We start from the raw sequence: 19,627 nt of genomic DNA, 5'->3' as shown, positions 1-19,627 counted from the left end.
ACAGAATCCCAGATCCAGGGCACAGCTGAGGTAACAGCAGCGAGTCGGTTCCAGTTTGTGTCACACAGACTTGCAAATCTTACCCAACATCAGGAAATAAAACAAACCCCAAAACAACACCCAAACCCACACAAGCACACAGCCCCCAACAGAAGAAGAATTAAGACAAGCTAGTGAGAGAGGCATTCTCAGAGGGTCTGTACAGCTGAGCTCTGCTTCGGAAATTAACGTAAGGAATCGGTTTCTGGTTGTACTCTTGTTTAATGTAGAAATGAAGCATCACAAAAAAAAAGACCTGTTGTGCTTTTTGGCATTTTCCACTGACCCCTGCGACCTGTACAGTAAGTTGTGTTCTCCAGAAACAGAAAATGGAACTGGACTGGAATACAAAACTCTTCACTGGTATAAACACGGTATGGCCTCTGTTAGCAGAGAAAGAGCCCATGGGAGAGGAAAGGAGGAGTGGCTGCAGCACAGTGGAGAGGGTGGAGCTGTGGCACTGCCAGGAATCTCTGCAGAAGCTCACTGGGTACAGACAAACCATCAATTCACTTCCTAGCTCTGGATCTATCACATGGATATCATTTGCACTGATCAGACACCTAAATGAGAGAGTTCTACTGTCAAAGTGAATGCAGGGGCAGAAATATTAAATTAAAGCCACTGGTCCAAAACCGGTTTCTAGCAGGCTGGTCCACCGTGGTGTCCTGGTCCTGCTCAGGGGAGCACTGGTGGTGGCACCGAGGACACTGTGCTTGCTGGTCTGTGGGATCTGTACTGGTCCAGTTCAGGGCATCCACGACAGCACAGGTGGCACTCAATGAGCGGATGGTGCTCTCCAGAGTGGGTCTTTGCCACTTTTCTTGGTAAGGCAGCAGCCAAGGCCAGCACATCCTCCCTTTGCTGGCTATTTACCATGAACTTTGCTACAATGATACAGCAGCAAGACCTTTCTCCTACAGCTCCTCAGAGTACAGCTTTTGTTCTCTCTGTGAATCAGCAGAAAGCTCTCGATGAAACCTTCCATCTGTAATAAGAATGCAACTCTTTTGAACTCAAACAGTTTTATTTAATGTTTTCTTGCAGACTTTCTGCAAAGTAGCTTCTTTTGAAAGAAGAGAGAAAGAAGGGGGTTTTTTAGGAATACCAAGTTAAAAATGTGAGCCGAACTAAACATGCCATACACATGCTGAGAGGAATTTAACACACATTCATCCGTATGGGCACTCTTCAGTAGACTGGACCAGTGTTTCAACGCAAATTCCAGCCCCCAGAGAACTACATGGTTTAGATTTCACAGTATGACTTTTCCCCCTGTAACCTGGGGGAAAAAACCTTAACTGGTTAATTGACCAAGTTCTTAGCTGCTCTGTCCCTCGAGGTTCTGAGACATCAGAAAAGACTGGACCACTTCTTCCGTGGACTGGGGGCTGGTGCTGACGTCCTCCAGCGCATCCGTGACCGAGAACTGCCGGTCCCGCAACCGGTTCCAGTTGGCCAAAATGTTGTGGTACTCAAACACCTTCTCATAATTGCCAATGGAATTGTACAGTTTAATGAGACCTCTGTAATCGTATTCAAGTCCACTGTATCCTTCACCAAAAAGCTTCTTTCCTAGAGAAACCCAAGAGAAAAATCAAATTGAGGGGTAAGATCTCCACGGGGTGCATCTGAGTTATCAGGTTATTTTTACCAATAAAATTTGCCTACACTCTCCACTCATGTTCTAGCCACAGAATGTTGTCTTGAGATTAACAGCCAAGTTATTTTCTAAAAACTTTAACTTAAGTTTCCTGCAGTCACTTACCAATTGCTATGGATCTCAGATAAAGCTTTTCAGCATTTTCATACTGGTTCATGTCATAGTTGTAGAGGGAGGCGAGGTGGCCCACAGAGAGGGCAACTTCATAATCCTCCTGCCCTAGGAGCTGCTCCTTGATCTGGATGGCCTTGATGTGCATTTCCTCTGCTTCCTGTCAGGGCCAGAGTCACACAGGTCAGTCAGACACCACTCACCACCCCACAGAAAGAGGGGAAAGTTAGTTTAAAGAAACTTAACTATGCAGCAGCTCAAACAGTAGCATTTCGTAACAGGCAAAAAGTAACAAAGCCAAACATAAAACTTCTCTGTCACCCTCTGAGGGTATCATCCATCTCCATGGATTATTTTTGCACAAAGCTTTTGGGGTGAAAGATAAAGCACAAGTTTTCTAAGCACAGAACTACCAACTGAACTTGGGAATTGCAGACATTGAAACCCCTCATTTGTAGTAACAGATTTCAGCTGTCTTGCAGATTTTAGGTCAGGAGTAAAGTCTTACCTTGAACTTCCTCATGGACTGATACAGTCTGCCCAGGTTGCCGTAGTGTTTGGCTGTTTGCACGTTGAACTCCCCAAAGGCTTTTTTAGCCAACTGGAGCGAGGAGAGGTGCAGGTCATGAGCCTCCTGGAGCAGCCTCTGCTCTGTCTCCTTGTTGTGACAGTCTATGGCAATCTCCTCCAGGATAAGGGCTGGGGGCAGGAGACAGGAACTGTTACTGTGCCCACACCCAGCTCAGAGCCAGGGACCCACCTGGGGACACAGCCCACCAGGCTCTGTGTCTGTCACCAACTGCTGTCACTGCTGTGTCAAGCTCCCAGTACATTTTTATATTCTTTAATTTCATCCACCCACTCCAACTCATCTGCCTAAGTTTTTTTTTTTTTGTATTTTACGAGTGTGCTGTAAACACCAAGGACTAATACAGCTACCTCCATTGAGAAAGACAACTCAAGCTGCATTGCCTGGGAGGGACCAGGATGAGCACAACCAAATGGTTCAAACAACAAAGGGAACTACCTTTAACTCTCTTTGAAGAGGCCAAGAGGAGATGGTCTTCTGGGAGAATGTGAGTGATAATGCCAATAGCACGTTCAGCATGGAATCTGGGAGAGTTGAAATAAAAAATTCAGGATCTGTTATGTACGCCAGCAGTTAACTGATGAAAAATTAGAAATATTAATGCAATGAGTATTTTTCTTCATTTACAGCACTAACTGTGCTGCTGTGTGCTGTACTCACAGTGCATTGTCAAATTTCCCAGAGCTGTACTGGTGAACATATGAAGAATAAGCCAAGTCTTCATGAGCTGTAGCTACGTGGATGTTTTTACCTCCAAATACCGACTGCCGGATATCGAGCGCTGTCTGCAGGGGTTCCAGAAACACAATTTCATCAGTTAACACAGAAAAAAACCCCAAATTCATCTCTATGATGAATCTACTGGCTCTGAAATTCTCTGCATATTTGAGACACTAGTTATATAAAAGACAGGAGTCAGAAGAAGACAAAGAAAGCAAAACCCCATGGCTGGAAGTGTTTGGGGTTTTGTTAAAGATCACGACTGCAGTAATGAAATCAACTATTCTCTATCTCCATGAATGAACTACAACATCTGAGAGATGAAAACCACCAAGAGAAACAAGTCCTGCTGCCTACCTGATAGATGGCAACAGATTGGCAGATATTGTCTACGTTGAGCAAGTAAAATCCGTAGTCTAGTAGCGTGTCAGAGTACTTGGGGTGCTTGGCTCCAAAATGCTCCCTGCACAAACACACTTCCATCACAAACTGAGGCCAGCTGAGTACAATTTTAGAAGGGTTTTTTCTGGAATGGCCCTTACCTGGCAAGGTACACGGCGTGCTTTATGAGCTGCTCTGCCTTCTTGAACTCCCGTTTCACCACACAGGCCTGGGCAGGGGAAGGGAAGCAGTGAGCAGCTGTGCACTCACAGCTCAGCCCCCCCAGACACTGCCACACTTACTCTTGGTTTTAACTTAAAATATCATTGTGGTTATTAAAGGACTTTTTGGTTATTTAGGAAAAGGAGCACAGCATTAATAAACTTCTCATTTTATCCTGCCTGACTGAAGGGATTGTGCTGTACCTAGTCCAGATCAAAGAGGGATCAGAGCCCTTCCAGGGAAGTTTGCAGGTTAACATTGTCACAGTGGTCACCTGTGCAGCTCTAACTCCATTTCAGAGAGACACAAACACAAACAAACTCCCCCACCCATTCTGAGACAAACACAAACAACAACCCTTAGGGCCCCTGAGGAGAATTCTGGAGGTAACAACCTCTCCTCTCACTAATTTAGTACTCAAAGCAAAGGGGAGATTTCAGATTCACCTTTGATGCTTGTCGTAGCACATCCACCACTACTTTTACAGGCAGCCCAACTGTGATCTCCTTCATGGCTTCTATGCACCACTTATAGGCCTGTGGGACAGAGAGGCACCAACACAATGGAAGCTGGAACTTCACAACATTGGAACATTAAAATATCACCTGCCTCTGAAAAGCTGGTCATTTACATGCCAAAATTTAAAATACGCAGTTTGAGTGCTTATGTGTAATGAATTGTCCAGTTATGTCTTCAAAGACAGACTTAAAAACCACTTTTAAGGCTAATAGTGAATATGTAAGTATTATATATTAATCTAAGGTTTATATTACAATGACTTTTACAGTCTGATCAGGGTATTTTATGATCTTTAAGCAATTAACACAACTCCCATTGTGCAGGACAACACCCTGTCAGTGAACTTAGGGGTTAAAGGAAAACCAGTTTATGAAGTAGCTGCACTTCAGACAGTTTAACAAACCAGGTTCTGCTATTCATCCTCAATTATTAAAATAAGCTTTTATAATATTTCATTTACAGGTGACCAACACATACAGGCAAGGTAACACCTGTATGTTCATGTTGGTCCAAGGGCTGTGAAGAGCTCACAGACTAACACAGAACAACCCATGGAAACAAGAGTGGATAAAAGAATTATCGCTCTGGCAGTGCCACACAGGTGCCAAGGAGAGCAGAACCAGGGCTAGTGAGGCACAGCCAGGAGGTGCCAGTGCCAGGGAGCCCCCAGGGCCTCACCTCGTCGTAGTGGCTCTTGGCGAAGAGCAGCGCGCAGAGCTCGCCGTAGAGCGCCGCCTTGTTGGCCTGCTGCCCGTGCTTGGCCAGCTTGTCCATGTAGGACTGCGCCAGCTTGAAGGTCTCCTCTCCCAGGTGGTACTTGCAGTTCCCGTTCCGGACGTGCAGCAACCTTGGGGGATGCAGAGAGAGCTGCTGAGGGAGCTGGAGAGGCTCTGCCTGCAGCAGCACCAGGGATCTCTCAGTGACACTCACAGGGCTGGAGCTCTGCCAGCCCAGCACAGCTGCCCTGCCTGGGTCAGTCACACACAGCTGGGCACAGGGCAGGAATTTTTCCTGCTGGAGATGCCACGGGATTTTACCTATTGACACAGTTTTGCATTGAACCATTCTGGTGTGGTGCCTTTGTGTGTTATTCTCCATAAAATCCATTCTTCCCAATACTGATGAGATTCCATTCCCAAAGCCCTGCCCTACACAGCCTGAAATCCCTTCCACCTCCTTCCCAAAGGGTGGAACCTCAAGCAGACACAGTAGGTACAACACAGCTCGTTTTTCTGCATCCCTGCACTTTCCCCCCAAACCCTGAGTAGCTCCAAGTAGGCATTTTTGTGCTTGGGGGGGAGGTTTTCATGTAAGATTTCATCACATCCATTCCACATGAGAACCAGCTCCACCAGGAGAGACCATTTCATTGATCACAACATCTCAAACATCCCCTGCTCTTCCCTCTGCTATCCTGCTGCCTTCCCATCTGAAGGATCGACACCCAAACACAACCAGTAACACCCAGCACTGGTGAAACCTCCTCCTGTTTCTCCAGAGAAGTAACAGTTCCAGCTTGGGGCACTTATTACAAATAAAACCAAAGAATTTGTGCATGAGAGCAGGCTGATGCTCACTGGCTTTAAGGAGGTGCATTTGGAATGGGTGTGCATTGATATCCCAAGCCCCAAGGGCAGAGCTGGATTCCCAGCCAGGGCAGCTGCTCCTGCTCCATGGCAAACACCTGCCAGTGAGCAGACATGGAATTTTGGTGAATTAACCTCCACTGTCCCTGCTGGAGATGTGTCATTAGACAGTGAGTAACAGAGACTGACCACACCAGGCAAGGCTTGGGAAATCAGGGCAACACAGCACAGGGAGAACTGCACAGAGGGAAGGGAAGCACAAAGTGAAGCTGAGCTGCAAAGAGGCTCAAACTCTATGTGGGTAATCAGCATTTTAATCCTGATATCATACATTGGGATAAAACTTCCAATCAATTGCTAAAGGGGAAGGAGCAAACAGTGAAAATTTTGCTCAATTTATTTTCTAAATCTGCTTCCTGTTTCCACTTGCCCCAAATAGATCTAAGCTACTGCAGCCATTCCCCCAGTGATACAGCTCAGCTCATCCTAAGAGCAGCCTTGTCCAACACTGCCCCTCCATTTGCCACCCAAATGCATCACCAAACCCCAACAGTAACAAGAAAGGAAATAAGTTTCCATTTTCCTAAGCAGGGCCTGAAGGCAGGCACATGACAGATGTGGATTTGCTGCATAAAGAGAACATCAAAAGAAAAGCCCTTCAAAACCCTGCAAAAGCTACACAAATTCCAGCTCTCCAGTGGGAACCAGCACCGTGGCTCAACAACAAGACAGCAAAAAGCAACACCCACATTTTTCCTTAAATAAAGCCTCAGAACCAAACACGATGTACAAGTGCATTGTGTGCCTGGTCACAGGAACATTCCAGCAACAAAAGACAGGAATTATAAAGAAATGAGAGAAGAATTAAGTAAACAGTTTTCCTAAAGAGAAAAAAACACTTTGCCAACACCATTCAGTTGGGAGCTGCTCTGCAACATCAAAACCACGGAGCCCAAATCCCATGTAATGGAATAAGCCAGTGGGGATAGCACTGCAATTTAGATAAGCTCCTGGGAAAGATCATATCCAGTGTCTGGATGCTTCAGTGATAGGGTCTAGAAACAAAGAAATCTCCCCAAAACCCAAGCTAAACCTAAGCCAATCCTCTAGGATAAGCAGAGTTTATGTGATCCAGTTCTGAGTAACAAAAAATCCTTTATTAATCCAAAGGAATCTTAGGAGATAAAGCCAAGAGGAAGAGAAAAGGCCTCAGGACGTTTATGCTAATGGCTCTGAACCTCCTTTGATGTCTGCAATAACAGCTTTTGGGGACTAACCTCCCCCAACAAACTCAGTCTCTCAGAGCCAACACAGCAGCTTAGCAAGTCTAAAACCACCAGAAGAAAACAATCCAGGAATCAGCCAAATGTGCAACAATGAAGTGGGAGAACCACGTATTTGTGTTATGCACTTGTACCTCTTTGTTTAACACAGAATAATGAGAGAAGGCAAACCAAAAGGAGCACCACACTCCCACAAAAGCAGGGTACAAGCTCAGAGAAACCTCACACCTTCCCAGCTTCTCCACAGAATCTACTACTGCCAGGACAAGGAAACATCAAGTTGTGCTTAAATAACACAAAATACAACACATTTTAAACTGTGTTCTATTAATACTGCAATGTATTAATTCAACTCCCAGAGGTTTGACTTGCCAAAGAAAGTGTCATACTTTCAAAAGCTGGACTTGAATTTTGTTTCCTTAAAACTCCCCCCAGCTCCAGTGTGAGAGCCTCCTGCAGTGGGATCAGGTGGTAACACCACCATTTATTCTCAAGCTGAAAGGCAGTAAACTGAGTCTAGTGACTGCTCTCTGCCACACAAAGGTGTTTAGATTTTACAGATTTAGCCCTTCCCAAAGTGTCTGAGTTCTTTCAGGTCGACACAATTCCAAACCAGGCATGCTGAGGGTTTGGGAGATGCCAGAACATTTCCCAGTGCCCCTGCTGCCCCGAGGGGTGATGTCCCAGCAGAGCTCCCCAGGAACAATGGAAGTCTCTGACACCAGAGCCAACACCCCAGGTCAGGAGGGCTCATTCCAACACAGGGCGCTTTCTTCCTGCACAGAATGAAAATCTCCTTTCCACACTACTGTCCAGCAGAGACAGTTCCCTTTTTCCCCTCCCTTTCTTTCCCTTCTTTTCATTTCTATTTGGAGAAGGTGACAGTTATTTTTAAGCAACTTCTCCAGCTTGCCAAAGAGCCTGATGCAATGAGAAAACTTTTTTTAGATTAATTAGAAGGCAAAGGACCAAGCAGTAACTGTGGCTCTATGTCCATCACTCCCCAGTTCTAGGAAGCTGGATTTGTGTGCCCAGGCTCCTGGCATCATTTCTGGAATGCCAGCCAGCAGAACCAGGCAGAGCAGCTTTGCCATGGCCCTGGGCTGGCACAGGACATCAGCAGCTCTTGGCAAAACCTCTTTACTCTTCGTGTTTGCCCAACCATAAACAAGATGCAGGGCTTTTTTTGGAGCAGCATTCCAAACAAGTTTTGCTCTAGATTCAGATAAATACAGCACACGCTTTGTTCTTTGTTAGAGCAACTAAAAAAAAAAAAAATCCTACTTTAACTCTGCCCAGCAGCCTCCAGGTGCCCACGGGCACATCTGGAGTGGGCAAAACCAGCCTGGTCATGGTGAGAGCAACAAAACCCAGCCAGCCTCCTGCCTGCAGCTCATCACACCTCAACACACAGGGGAAGAGCAACAGAGGCCTCTGTCAATGAAATGTGAACCTCTGCAGGCCCTGAGGAACAAGGCAGCTTCAAAATTCTAACAGCAAAAAAAAAAAAAAAAAAACTTTTCCAAATATTTTCAGCTGTGGCCAGAGGTGCCCACAGGAATTGGACACCCAGATCTTTTCCCAGGCCCAGAGCTAAGCACTCAGCAAGGAGCAAAAAAACTTGCTGGATCTGGAATCAGGAAAGGGAAGTTTTGCCTTTATTTCTGCTCAATTGTATCTATGTTATTTGGATTTGGCAAATTCTCTTTGTAGTAAATAGAACTTCAGCAAAGTCCAACACAGAACATTCCTTCACATGCAAAAATCCTTGGGAAACAAAAACTGCTGGACCACTCTTATTTATCCAGCAGTGTTACTCATGAGAGATTACACAGGATAGCAAAACATTGGGGTTTTTAATCCATTGTACTGTGCTGCCAACTTAGAAGCTGAAAATCCAGGGATTAGTGTAAAACAAGCACCTCCTGATCTCCAGCTCCAGCCAGGAAAGTGTTCTGGTGCAGCAGCAGAACACTAAAGGAGCATCTGGAGCTGGATGGCTCCAAGGTTTCCTGGGAATTCAAGGTGAGCTCACCTCACACAACACTCCACAGCACGGAACCAGTGAAGGATTTCATCGTGGAGGGTGCACAGCTGAAGGCAGGAAAGGAAAACCTTCTCAGCATCACTGTACCAGCCTGCATCTGACAGGAACCCCCCTGCAAAAATCAGTAACAAACAGCAATTTGAAGAGCAAGACAGGTTTTCAAGAGAAAAAGGGTTTGCTCAGGTCTTGCAAGATATCACTTATTTCATGGACCTGCTTCTACAGACAGAAATCCTGTCAAGGTCAAACCCTCCTGACCTGGAAAGGATGAAATGTAAGAGGAGAATTCTCCTACAGCTGAAGGAAATAATACTTTGGTTTAGGATGGTTTTTTGGTATTACAGAGTTTTTCTACACATTTCTGTCAAAAAACGCCACAACTAACCTGCACTAAAATCATGCAAATTCCTCATCACAACTGTAAACCAATTTTAAACCTAAACTGTTTGAATTACAAAGTCTATACATTCTTAGATATTAAAATCAAATATATTTATTTTAAGACACAAGCAGCTTTCTAAAAATTCCATTCCAAAACACACAGCTCTTTAAAAGGGCTATCTTTAACAGGAAAAAATTAATGTTACATTAACTGAAACTCGCAAGAGAGAAAGCAAAGAGCCCATGAGCAGCAGTTACCTAAAACAAAGCCAATCTGGATTGCTTTTTCTTTCACAGCAGCATCTGACTCTGCAATGTAGGAGCACCGTCTGCTGAAGGAATAGGCCAGGACAGAAGCAACCTTGACTCCATGGTCCATCAGAGCCTGGAAACAGTGATGGAGCAGATGTCTGCAAGAAACAGAAGAAGAATTTGGTTCCACGCGAAGGTCTCAAAGCAGTCAGTTGGCTCTCATGAATTCCAAGGACAGAAATCAAGCCCAAGCCCCCCTCAAACCCAAAGCAGATCAGTGCAAGCCTTCCTGTGAGGCTGCAGCTGATGGACCCCAGGCGTTGGGTGATCCACACCAAGTTCTGTACAGGGACACCCTCTGTGGGAGCCAAACACGAGCTGCCCTCACAGGACCAAAACTGGAGAGAGTTTCCAGCTCAGAGTCACCAGAAAGGAGGCTCCAAACCCCCGTCCCTCCCGCAGCACTCGCAGCACTCCCGACAAACCAGCAGCGATGGCTCCATTAACATCACACAGCCATGGGCGGGACCAGCGCCTGAAGCCTCAAAGCTCATCCCGGTTACACAGAACCTGATCTAAAACAGTCAAGTTCTGTAACTCCACAGATTGGAATATTTAATGACAGGAAAACTCTTCAAACTGGGGCAATCCTATCAGCTTCCCTCAGGATTTGCTAAATCAGCAGGAAATGGGTGCTATGACCGCTGCTCCCAGGGACTCTGGGCACGACCTCTGGTGTTGAGCAGCTGGGGGGGGTTTGCTTTTTCTTGTTTGTGCCTTTTTTTAACATCTCTTCCTAGATGGAGAGACTGAGAGCTGAAATGGGAATTATTGATCTGTTAAGATACCCACCTTTTATCTAAAGCTCGTAGCACCTTTGCAAAAACTTCTAGTTCACAAAATTCACTACCCAGCTGGCACAACCGGCCCTGTTGGTAAAGCTGAAAAAAAACCAGAGAAATTTATCTTAATATATAAGATGGAGTTCTTCTGGGAAACTAGCAGAGATAACTTGAGATGAAATCTAGACTTTAAAGCACTGAAATTCAGCAGGCTAAAAAGTAAGCTCCTGTATCAGAAGATTTCACCTCAGGAGCACAATTTCAGTGTTAAAAACTGAGCTATCAGAGGTCCATAGATGGTTTCAAGGGAGTTTTATCATCTATGGATGTACTTCCAGGTGTTTGTGGCCTGCAACACCAAAACACTGCAACAAATCCAAGACAAATACAATTGACAGTTCTGATACCAAAAGCTTTCAGAACGTGTTGAAATGACACACAAGCTAGGATGCAGCAATGCAAATATGTCAGATAAAAATAAACCCAAACCCACAAGTTCTGCAAGGGGCCACTCACCAATGCCAGCACTACAGACAGGCACCAGCCCCTCCCCATTGACACCTGAGCTGCCACAGGTGACCCCCCCACCAGTAAATGGGAAAACTGGAGCCTGTTCATGCATTTATTAAAAGCACTGGCTTGTTTAATGCCCACAGTGATTTGTGCCTGCAGATAAGCGAATTTATCAGCTGAGCTGCTCACAACAAACCACAGACTGTTGTCCATGCAGTGCATGGTTTAAGTTCTGCCACATCAGGCTATAAATGCCATGGATTTACACAGGTACAAAGGGACTGTGCAAATAAATGTCAGAGACATCCATTGTGAACTATTCATTCCCAGAATCTTAAAGGCCCTGACCCACAGATGAGCACAGGAGGGTACATGACCTAAGGAAGCAGCACTCCACACCTGCCACAGGCACCAGCAGTGCTTTAATGAAAACATTCATATTCCTCCCAGTTTTAATAATGTCTTCAAATGCTTCCAGTGATAAGCATCTGGTGCCTGGTTCACCTTTTTCTCCACAAACACTGGGAGCTGATGAATTAATATTCCAAACACAGCACGTGAGAACATCTCCAGCCAGAAATTTAGTTTTAGTCAACTCTTCTTATAAAAGCACACAACACTGGCTCTAGAGCACAGCAAATTTGTTATTTTAACAACACAACCTACAAAAAAAACTTCAAAAATACTTTGACCTAATAATGTCAATTGCCAGAAATGAATGTTTTCCTCTTCGTTATCTATTTTGCTGAGGGAACATAAAAAAAAAAAGGAAGTCTTTTAAAAACCAGAGCAAGTTTGCATGCAAAGTTACTGCTCAGATAAAGCAGCGTGTCCCTGCACTTCAAAGGGATCAGAGCTCCTGCTGGAGCTGGATTCTCTCTGGCACTGAAGGAACAGCCAGGCTGCTGTATTTAAAAGCTACAGCCATGGTTAAATGTTCTCATTCCTTCAGCACAGCTGTCTCATAGCAAATGCTCTATAAAACCTAAATTGTACTTTCTGCAGTAAAAAAACCCAAAAAGCAGCTGTTTAAATTGCCTGGTATTCCATGCTCAAAGTGAAGGTGGGCATGCCATCAATAAATAATGAGATCGTTTCTGGAGGAAGCTCAGACACATCCCCAAAGCACTGGAGAGGATTTAAGGCAGCCAAAACCAGTGTCAGGTTTCACAGTACTGAGTACAGTATCACCACTCCCTCCTATCACCTTGCAGCACCAACCCAAAATCCCAGAGATTCCTGGTTTATCAAAAATTAACTGCAGTAAGACTTTAAAAAATTTATATATTTATGAGGTTACATAAACACTTCTTGTAAGGAGAGAATCCCTCTTACAAGAGATTCTGAGACTGCCAAGGAGTAAATGGCCTGATGGGGTGAGAGGGAGGGGGAAGGTCCCACAGGACCCTCAATTTTGGAACATCAATAATTTTGGGCACACATCAAGTTTGGCTCGGGCCCCAAAGTCCAAGCTGCAATTTTTCACTGCTCTAACTTGAATGCAACATCTCTGGGACTTTCACTATCCCTGTAACCCCTTCCCTCGACATACTGGCAAACATTTTGAGGAATTAACTCAGCTGGAAGCCTCTTGGAACTGTTGTGGCTGTTACAGCAATATTTCCAAACAAAATTTGACATGGAAATAGTGAGTATACGTCAAACTGTGAAGTAATTCCAGCAGATCCAGTAACACTCATTGAGAAGCAGTTGGGAGGACTGAAGAAATTATTCTCTTGTTAAAGCTCCAGAGAGACAGAATTCCTGACCACAGCCTTGCTACATAACATGAAAACAAAACAAAACAGTGATTCAAGAAAAACATGCCCTGACATGAACACAGAGCTTTGGACTTCTAAAGAACTATTCTGTTCTAAAGAGAGAAATGTCTTTTAGACACCAGCTTAACCTATTTGGAACCCACCAGGGATTTATTTTTCTTTAACTATGGAAAAATGACTCAAAGCCTGCAAGGTGATTCCCAGCTCCATCAGCTCACACATGAGTTCCGGCATTGAGGAGAGGTATAAATTTAATATACAGGTGGATTATTACACTGCCCAATCCAGCTGTTGTGCACAGCTGTGAGAAACTCATCACAACTCTTCTTAGGAGCTAAGGCTGAATGCTGAATTGCATGTCCAGGTGGGTGTGTGACAAAAGCTGCACATTGTGGTGTCCCCAATTGAACATATTAATGACATTAACTTGTAACTTTATTATTACATCATCTTTCTATTAAAGTTCTTGTCTTTCTCCCTCTGGGTAGATTAAGCTAAAAAAACAAACAACCAAACTTTCTCTAAACATAATAAAAATATTTTTAAAAATAATTTTTTAAAGCAGATGGGGGTAATTCCAGCCAGCTGTACAAGGATCCTCCAGAAAAGGAACTGAAGAAGACGCAACTTGAAAAATATGCTCCTGATGCTCCAGTTTGGAAGAGGATTGATAAACATGGATATTTCAGTAAGAATTACAGAGGAAATCCAAGAAGCTCCCCAGGATGTTTTGTAATGCCTAATAATGTGATGGAGTATCAGGCCAGACTGGGGAAGGACAGTGTGCTTAACAGATAGCAGAATTTGGGAAAAAAGTTGGGCTGAAACCACCATCTTCCTTCCCCACTCAACAAGGAAGGAAAAGATTTTCCTGAGTCAACAGTTCACTGAATCAATCTGTTGATAAAAGACTCATTACCAAAGATCATCAGTTCAATATTTAGGTACATTCCATGCTTTTAAATCAATTTCAAAATCATCTAGAAACCCTCTGGACAACCTTCTACTGGATATTGTTCAAGGCATAAAAAAAAAAAAAAAAAGAAAATTCCAGCTCTCCTTGGAAAGCACAATGCCAGCCACCAGGCTGATCTGTACAAACCTCAATCAAAAAAATAACCAAGAAAAAACCAATGTCACTGAACTAGAAGGAACTCAAGTTTCTAGAGCCCAATGCTTGCACACCCCAAACATTGCCACTGCTCTGCTCTCTGGGCCAGAGCAGCAGAGTTTGTGTTCCACAAGGGAGACAAAGTCTGAGCCTCACACACGTGTGATTCTCCTCAGGAACTGGGAAAACCCAGCCTGCCTGGAGCTCAATCAGCCCAGAGGAAATGAAGTGGAAATAGGAATTACTGTTCAGCAGGAGCTCAACACCTCTGCTCGTGATGTGACCTCATTATCTCAACTATGATGAGTTCTGGTGTCTCAGACTCAACAAGGTTACTGGAAAGGTAAGGAAGATACCAGGATGAGGAAACGTGCCCCATAGTTAGAGGTTAAAATAAAAAGCAGTGTGAGTAGAACAAATTAGAATGCAAGAAGTTTCAAACCAGTAAAGACATAACAAGGAAACACAGTTCAGTTCACATCTAAATTTAGACTGCAGAAATAAGGCATGTGTTAATAATAATAACTGCCAAAAACTCATGAGGTAATGATTCTCCTTCAGTGTGAGGCTTTAATTGAAGAGGTGCTAGAAGGATCTGACTGAAGCCCAGCAGTGCAGCCCTGCTGCACACTCTTCCTGCCAGGTGACAGAGAGGCTGTACACGTGTGTGGGCACACACATTGAATTCCTAACCCCAAAGCACAGCAGCACCAGGGGAGTTCAGGCTCTGGGAGCTCACCCTGGGGGTCAGAGCAGAAGCCCCTCAGAGAGCTCTGGGATGCTCTGCCTCCCTCACACTGTGTTGTGACCTTGGCTGTACTTCCCCAGGCAGGGAAGCTCAGAACTGAAGCAGCAGCACAGCCACTCGTCATTTCAGGGGGAGTTCACCTTCTCCCTCTCATCGAACCCCCTGGAGACCAAACCTTGCTATATCCTAATGGACAGAAATGGTGCTTGCAATGATTCTCCATCAGTAAACTCAACCTCTGCTGCAATGCAGAGAACCAACATTCTGCTGCTTGTTGTCAACAGTCAGCAAATTCCTGCTTGTTCATTTTCTTTGGTTCAAAGAATACCTAAACGTGACAGAAACCAAACTAATGTCACTCCAACTGCTCCTGTGGTTAACGATCTCACCAGAAAATGTTTCAAGAACAAATTATTTTCAAGAAAAATCAATTGGAAGAAAAGAGAAACACACAATCCAGAAAAGCCATTCCAAAAGGAAAATGAGCATGGGATGAAACTCCTTGTTAACCAGTCCAAGATGAGGCTGGCACTGGGCAACTGCAACAAATACCTGGGACAGATTACACTAAAGCAGCAAACCACCTTGAGAACCAAAGTCACAAGATAATTATGCAAAATAAGAGTATAAAGCAGAGGCACAAGGGGAAAAAATGAAATCTGTACAAGACACTGACCGGAGAGTTCAAAACCTGACTTCTGCCAACAACCTTGATTCTTTATAGGAACACCCTTCCTCAAAACATTATCCTCACCCCAACAAACTACAGAATATAATAAGTTGATTTTTTCAGAGATTTCAGTGCGGGTTTTTTTGGTTGGTTGGGTTCTTTTGTTTTGGGTTTGTTGGGGTTTTTTGGACTTGCAGTTTATTCCAGCTGTCACTACTTCTTAACACACAACTTTAGCATTTTGTTCATATGCTGAGTCTGAGTTATGTGAGATCCAGCATATTTCTTTCTTTGGCTTCTAAAACCTACACACCCTCTCTCTCATCCTCCCCCCACAAAAAAATTAAGCAAGAGAATCTAACTAGTTTCACTAGGAAAAAACCCAACCAGGATACACACAAACCTGGCAAACAACCAAAGGAAACAAAGTATGATATGTGTGCACATTTTTATTTCCCTCCCCCAGAGGCAGGTGTTACTTGTAACAATACTGGTTATTAAGCACCTCAAAATAAAGCTGTCATTAATAAGACTTTTAAATATTTTGTAGCTCAAATGTAGGCTCGGAAATTTCCAGGATATCCTCACAAGCATCCTGCTCTGCCTCCTAATTTTCTAATGGTTGCAAGGAAAAGTCAAACAGTGCTTGAAAAAAAGAGATATGCAGTGATACCCTGCTGAAGCAGAGCAGGTTTGTTGTTTTACCACAATCATGATTATTTGATAGTGCCTTGTTTTGAGCTTTAGTCACTGTTTGAGAATGCTCCAGAAAGATAAATATGCTCAGTATGAGGAACCTGCCTGTTCCTGTCACCTTGCAGCAGAGCCCACAAGAACATCCTGCAGCTACCCCAGAGCCATTCCCCACTCAGGTTTGTAAGGCATGGCCCACGAGTTATCAATCCTAGAAGATGTAGAGGTAAAATGAATGAGATTTGTTAAGGAGTGGGAAATAAAGGCACTAAGTTATGACAACAGAGCCAAACCTGGACTAGAGGGTGCCCTGGGGAACAGCACCAAGACCCTGCTGGCACTTTTTTCTCTTTTGAATAGCAGCACACTGACTGTCTCTGCTGGGGGATCTCATCTCCAGCTTCTGAATCAACCTGGACATGTCGGCAAACCTGGGCAAGCCTGGCAAATGTTAAGCATTAATACCAATGAACATGATGAAAACATTTTTATATAGCTACAGACAATTAAGATCCACAGATCAAAACAAAATCTGACTGGCACCACCTTTTATTTTTTGCAAAAATCAGTGGCAGTTTCTCAAGTACCACAAACCATGACTAATACTCAGATAAAAAACTATTACTTACAAGTTATATGAAAGATTGGAAACATTTTTTATTCCTTTTACTCATCCCAGAATGAAAGTAACACAGGACACTAACAAACAATTGGCACCCTCCAAAACAGCAGCAACAAACACCAGGTACTCAAACAAATATTTACAAGTCTTCTAGTCTGTCTTACTCCAAAGACTGTTAATAGCTTTGGAAATTCTGCTTTAAAGAACTCAGTGATCAGGACATTTGGGATATGGCTCACCATGATGAACTGGGATTTAACATCCACCTGATATTCAAAATAACTACCCAGAGCCAAAACAGCAAAACAAGCACCACACACACTGTGAGAGGGATGCTGTTCCTAACCTCCTTCAGCCACCCCAAATGACACTTCTGATGCTGTTGTGTCCAAACAGAGACCCAAGAAGCAGTCACCAAGTGGCACAGAGACTCGCAGGAGGCTTTGGGAGGGAAGGGACACTGGAGCAGCTCCAGCCTGCCAAGGGCAGGGATGCCACTCTCCAGACCAGGGCACTGCAGGCCCCATCCAGGCTGGTTGTCCTCCACAGAAAAGTGACACTGAGCACGTGGAAGCCCAGCCCACTCTCATAGCCACAGAACACTCACTGCAGGCATAGCCCAGTTTGGTTTATTCTGTGAGAGGATATCCCAAAGATGAGGGTTGGTAAGAGGAATATCAGTGCCCCTTACACAGGCCAAAACCCCTGTTGTGAAGTACAGAAATTAGAGGAAAAGCAAGGGGGAAAAGCTCCAAATTGTCAGAGAACAGGTTTAGATTAGAAAAAGATGTCTGAGGTGGGTGAGGCTCTGGCACAAGGCACCCAGAGCAGCTGGGGCTGCCCCTGGACCCCTGGCAGTGCCCAAGGCCAGGCTGGACAGGGCTGGGAGCACCTGGGACAGTGGAAAGTGTCCCTGCCCACGGCTGGGATGGAATGAGACGGGCAGAAAGGTCCCCTCCAACCCAAACCAGCCTGTGATTCCAGGCAATTGCTGTCATTAACAGCAGCTGTACTGCCCCTGCAACACAAACACAATTTTGGGGACAGGCATTTATCACCTTTATCATCACATGCCCAGCAAGATGACAAACCCAGGTACCCCAGCAGAAGAACCATGCTAGAGTCTCCTCAGATATCAGATGTGCTGCTGGATCCTCTTCAGCATGGAACAACTCCACATGAACCTGATTCAAAGCAACCACTGAAGAATGCTAATAAAAGCATAAAAAGTCAGTGATCTATTAAGCTCACCTACAGATAAGTTTTTACACAGCTGGGAATAACATATCCTTGCACATTTCTATCATCAGAAGGAGATTTTGTTTCATGCTTCTAAAAACCACAGAGCACCATCCTCTCACCTGAATGAACGTGAGAACAGGCAATGCCAAAGAAATTTATTTGTCATTAACAGCTGAAAGTCACCCCCCAAATATTCTTCCACATTGTGATTTTCATATCTCTAGCCTTTAGCTGATCTGTCAATCACATCATTATCTGTGAGCATGCTCATATGTCATAAAAATGGGTTTCCATCCTTCTTAGCACCTAAGGCAGACATGAAGTAACCAGGACACAGAAAATACACGTCTGTTTCAATGCTTGAAAAGCAATTTCCCTTCCTCCAGTAAATACTACTATTCTCCATGTATATGATGGATCATTACCCCTGGTTCATAAAGATTAGACTAAAGATTTACTTCATTTAAAAACTCCTAAATTTTTAGAAATTTGCTGGCAGAGGAAAGGAAGGTTATTCCTCATCATAGGTTTTTGGGGGTTTTTATAGACATTGTTTCCCCCCTGACGAATGCTCATTTCCAGCTGTTCCTGCACATGAATGAAATGCCTGTTTAGTGGACAATAAGAAATTAATGGAGCATCTCAGGGCATCTTTTACACCAAATCCGTATATTCCAGGGGCAGCTGAACGAGGAACAGCCCTTTCACCAAGGAATAATTTAATGCTAATAAAACTACAGCATTAAACAACTGTCAGTTCTTTCCATCTGGTTCCTACCAGCTCATTTATACTCGACCACAGCAAACTGCTCCCTCAACCACTGACATCACCGTGTCCAATTCATTATTACAAGAAAAAAGGAGAAAAGGAAAAACCATATTCCAGCACAGCCAGATTGGCTTCATCCCGCTCGCACCGCTCCCCAATGGCGAGAGGCACCTTCCCCACACGACCCCCCAGGCCAGGCCCCGTCTCCGCGTCCCCGCCGGGGGCTCCCATCCCCTCGCGGCGGCCTCGGGGCGGCTCCCGGGGGCAGCCACAAGGCCCCAGCATGGCCGGAGCCCGGAGCCGCCGCTCCTCGGGCGGCCCTACAGGCCCTGAGCCCCCGGCCCGTCCTCCGGGCCGTGCCCGTCACCGGCGAGACCCCTCAGCCCCGCGCCCCCGGCCAGGCCAGGCCCGGGCCGCCCCCCGGGCCGCTTCTCCTTCCACGTCCCACAGGCCCGGCCGGGCCCGGCCCCGCTGGGCCGCCGCCGTACCTTATAGTACACGTCGAACTGGATGTTCTCGGGCAGCGAGCGGATGTCGCGGCGCCGCGCCCGCCCGTAGCTGTCCACGACGGCCGAGATGGCCGTGTTGTAGAGCGTCTCGGGCACCCACTCCAGCTCCACCGCCGCCATCTTGGCTGTGCGGAGCCGCCTTCCCCCCTCCCTCCCTCCCTCCGCCTCCCGCCCGCTCCGCCTCACGGGGCTCCCGCCGCCTGCCCGCTCCGCCTCGTGCCCGCGGCTCTCACAACCCTGCCCGCTCTGCCTCGCGGGGCTCCCGCATCCCTGCCCGCTCTACCTCATGGGGCTCTCGCAGCCCTGCCCGCCTCATGCCCAGAGGTTCCCGCAG

General features: G+C 45.4%; 1 protein-coding gene across 1 annotated transcript; it reads right to left on the bottom strand.

Moving 5' to 3' along the window:
• Positions 1-241: 241 nt before the first annotated feature.
• On the bottom strand, positions 242-19,435 carry APPBP2 (amyloid beta precursor protein binding protein 2). Its single transcript, XM_030962673.1, has 13 exons — positions 19,273-19,435; positions 10,646-10,734; positions 9,800-9,951; positions 9,149-9,272; positions 4,923-5,091; positions 4,172-4,261; positions 3,665-3,732; positions 3,480-3,585; positions 3,063-3,187; positions 2,841-2,926; positions 2,322-2,512; positions 1,808-1,973; positions 242-1,614 (listed from the first exon to the last, which is right to left on the bottom strand). Exons 1-13 carry the CDS (start codon positions 19,411-19,413, stop codon positions 1,361-1,363), a joined length of 1,761 nt encoding a protein of 586 aa, XP_030818533.1. The 5' UTR covers positions 19,414-19,435; the 3' UTR covers positions 242-1,360.
• Positions 19,436-19,627: the final 192 nt, after the last annotated feature.

The sequence above is a fragment of the Camarhynchus parvulus genome, chromosome 19 (assembly GCF_901933205.1).
Source record: "Camarhynchus parvulus chromosome 19, STF_HiC, whole genome shotgun sequence".
Classification (NCBI taxonomy): Eukaryota; Metazoa; Chordata; class Aves; order Passeriformes; family Thraupidae; genus Camarhynchus; species Camarhynchus parvulus.
Note: the sequence above shows the minus strand (reverse complement) of the source record. Positions and strands in the feature narration are given on the sequence as shown.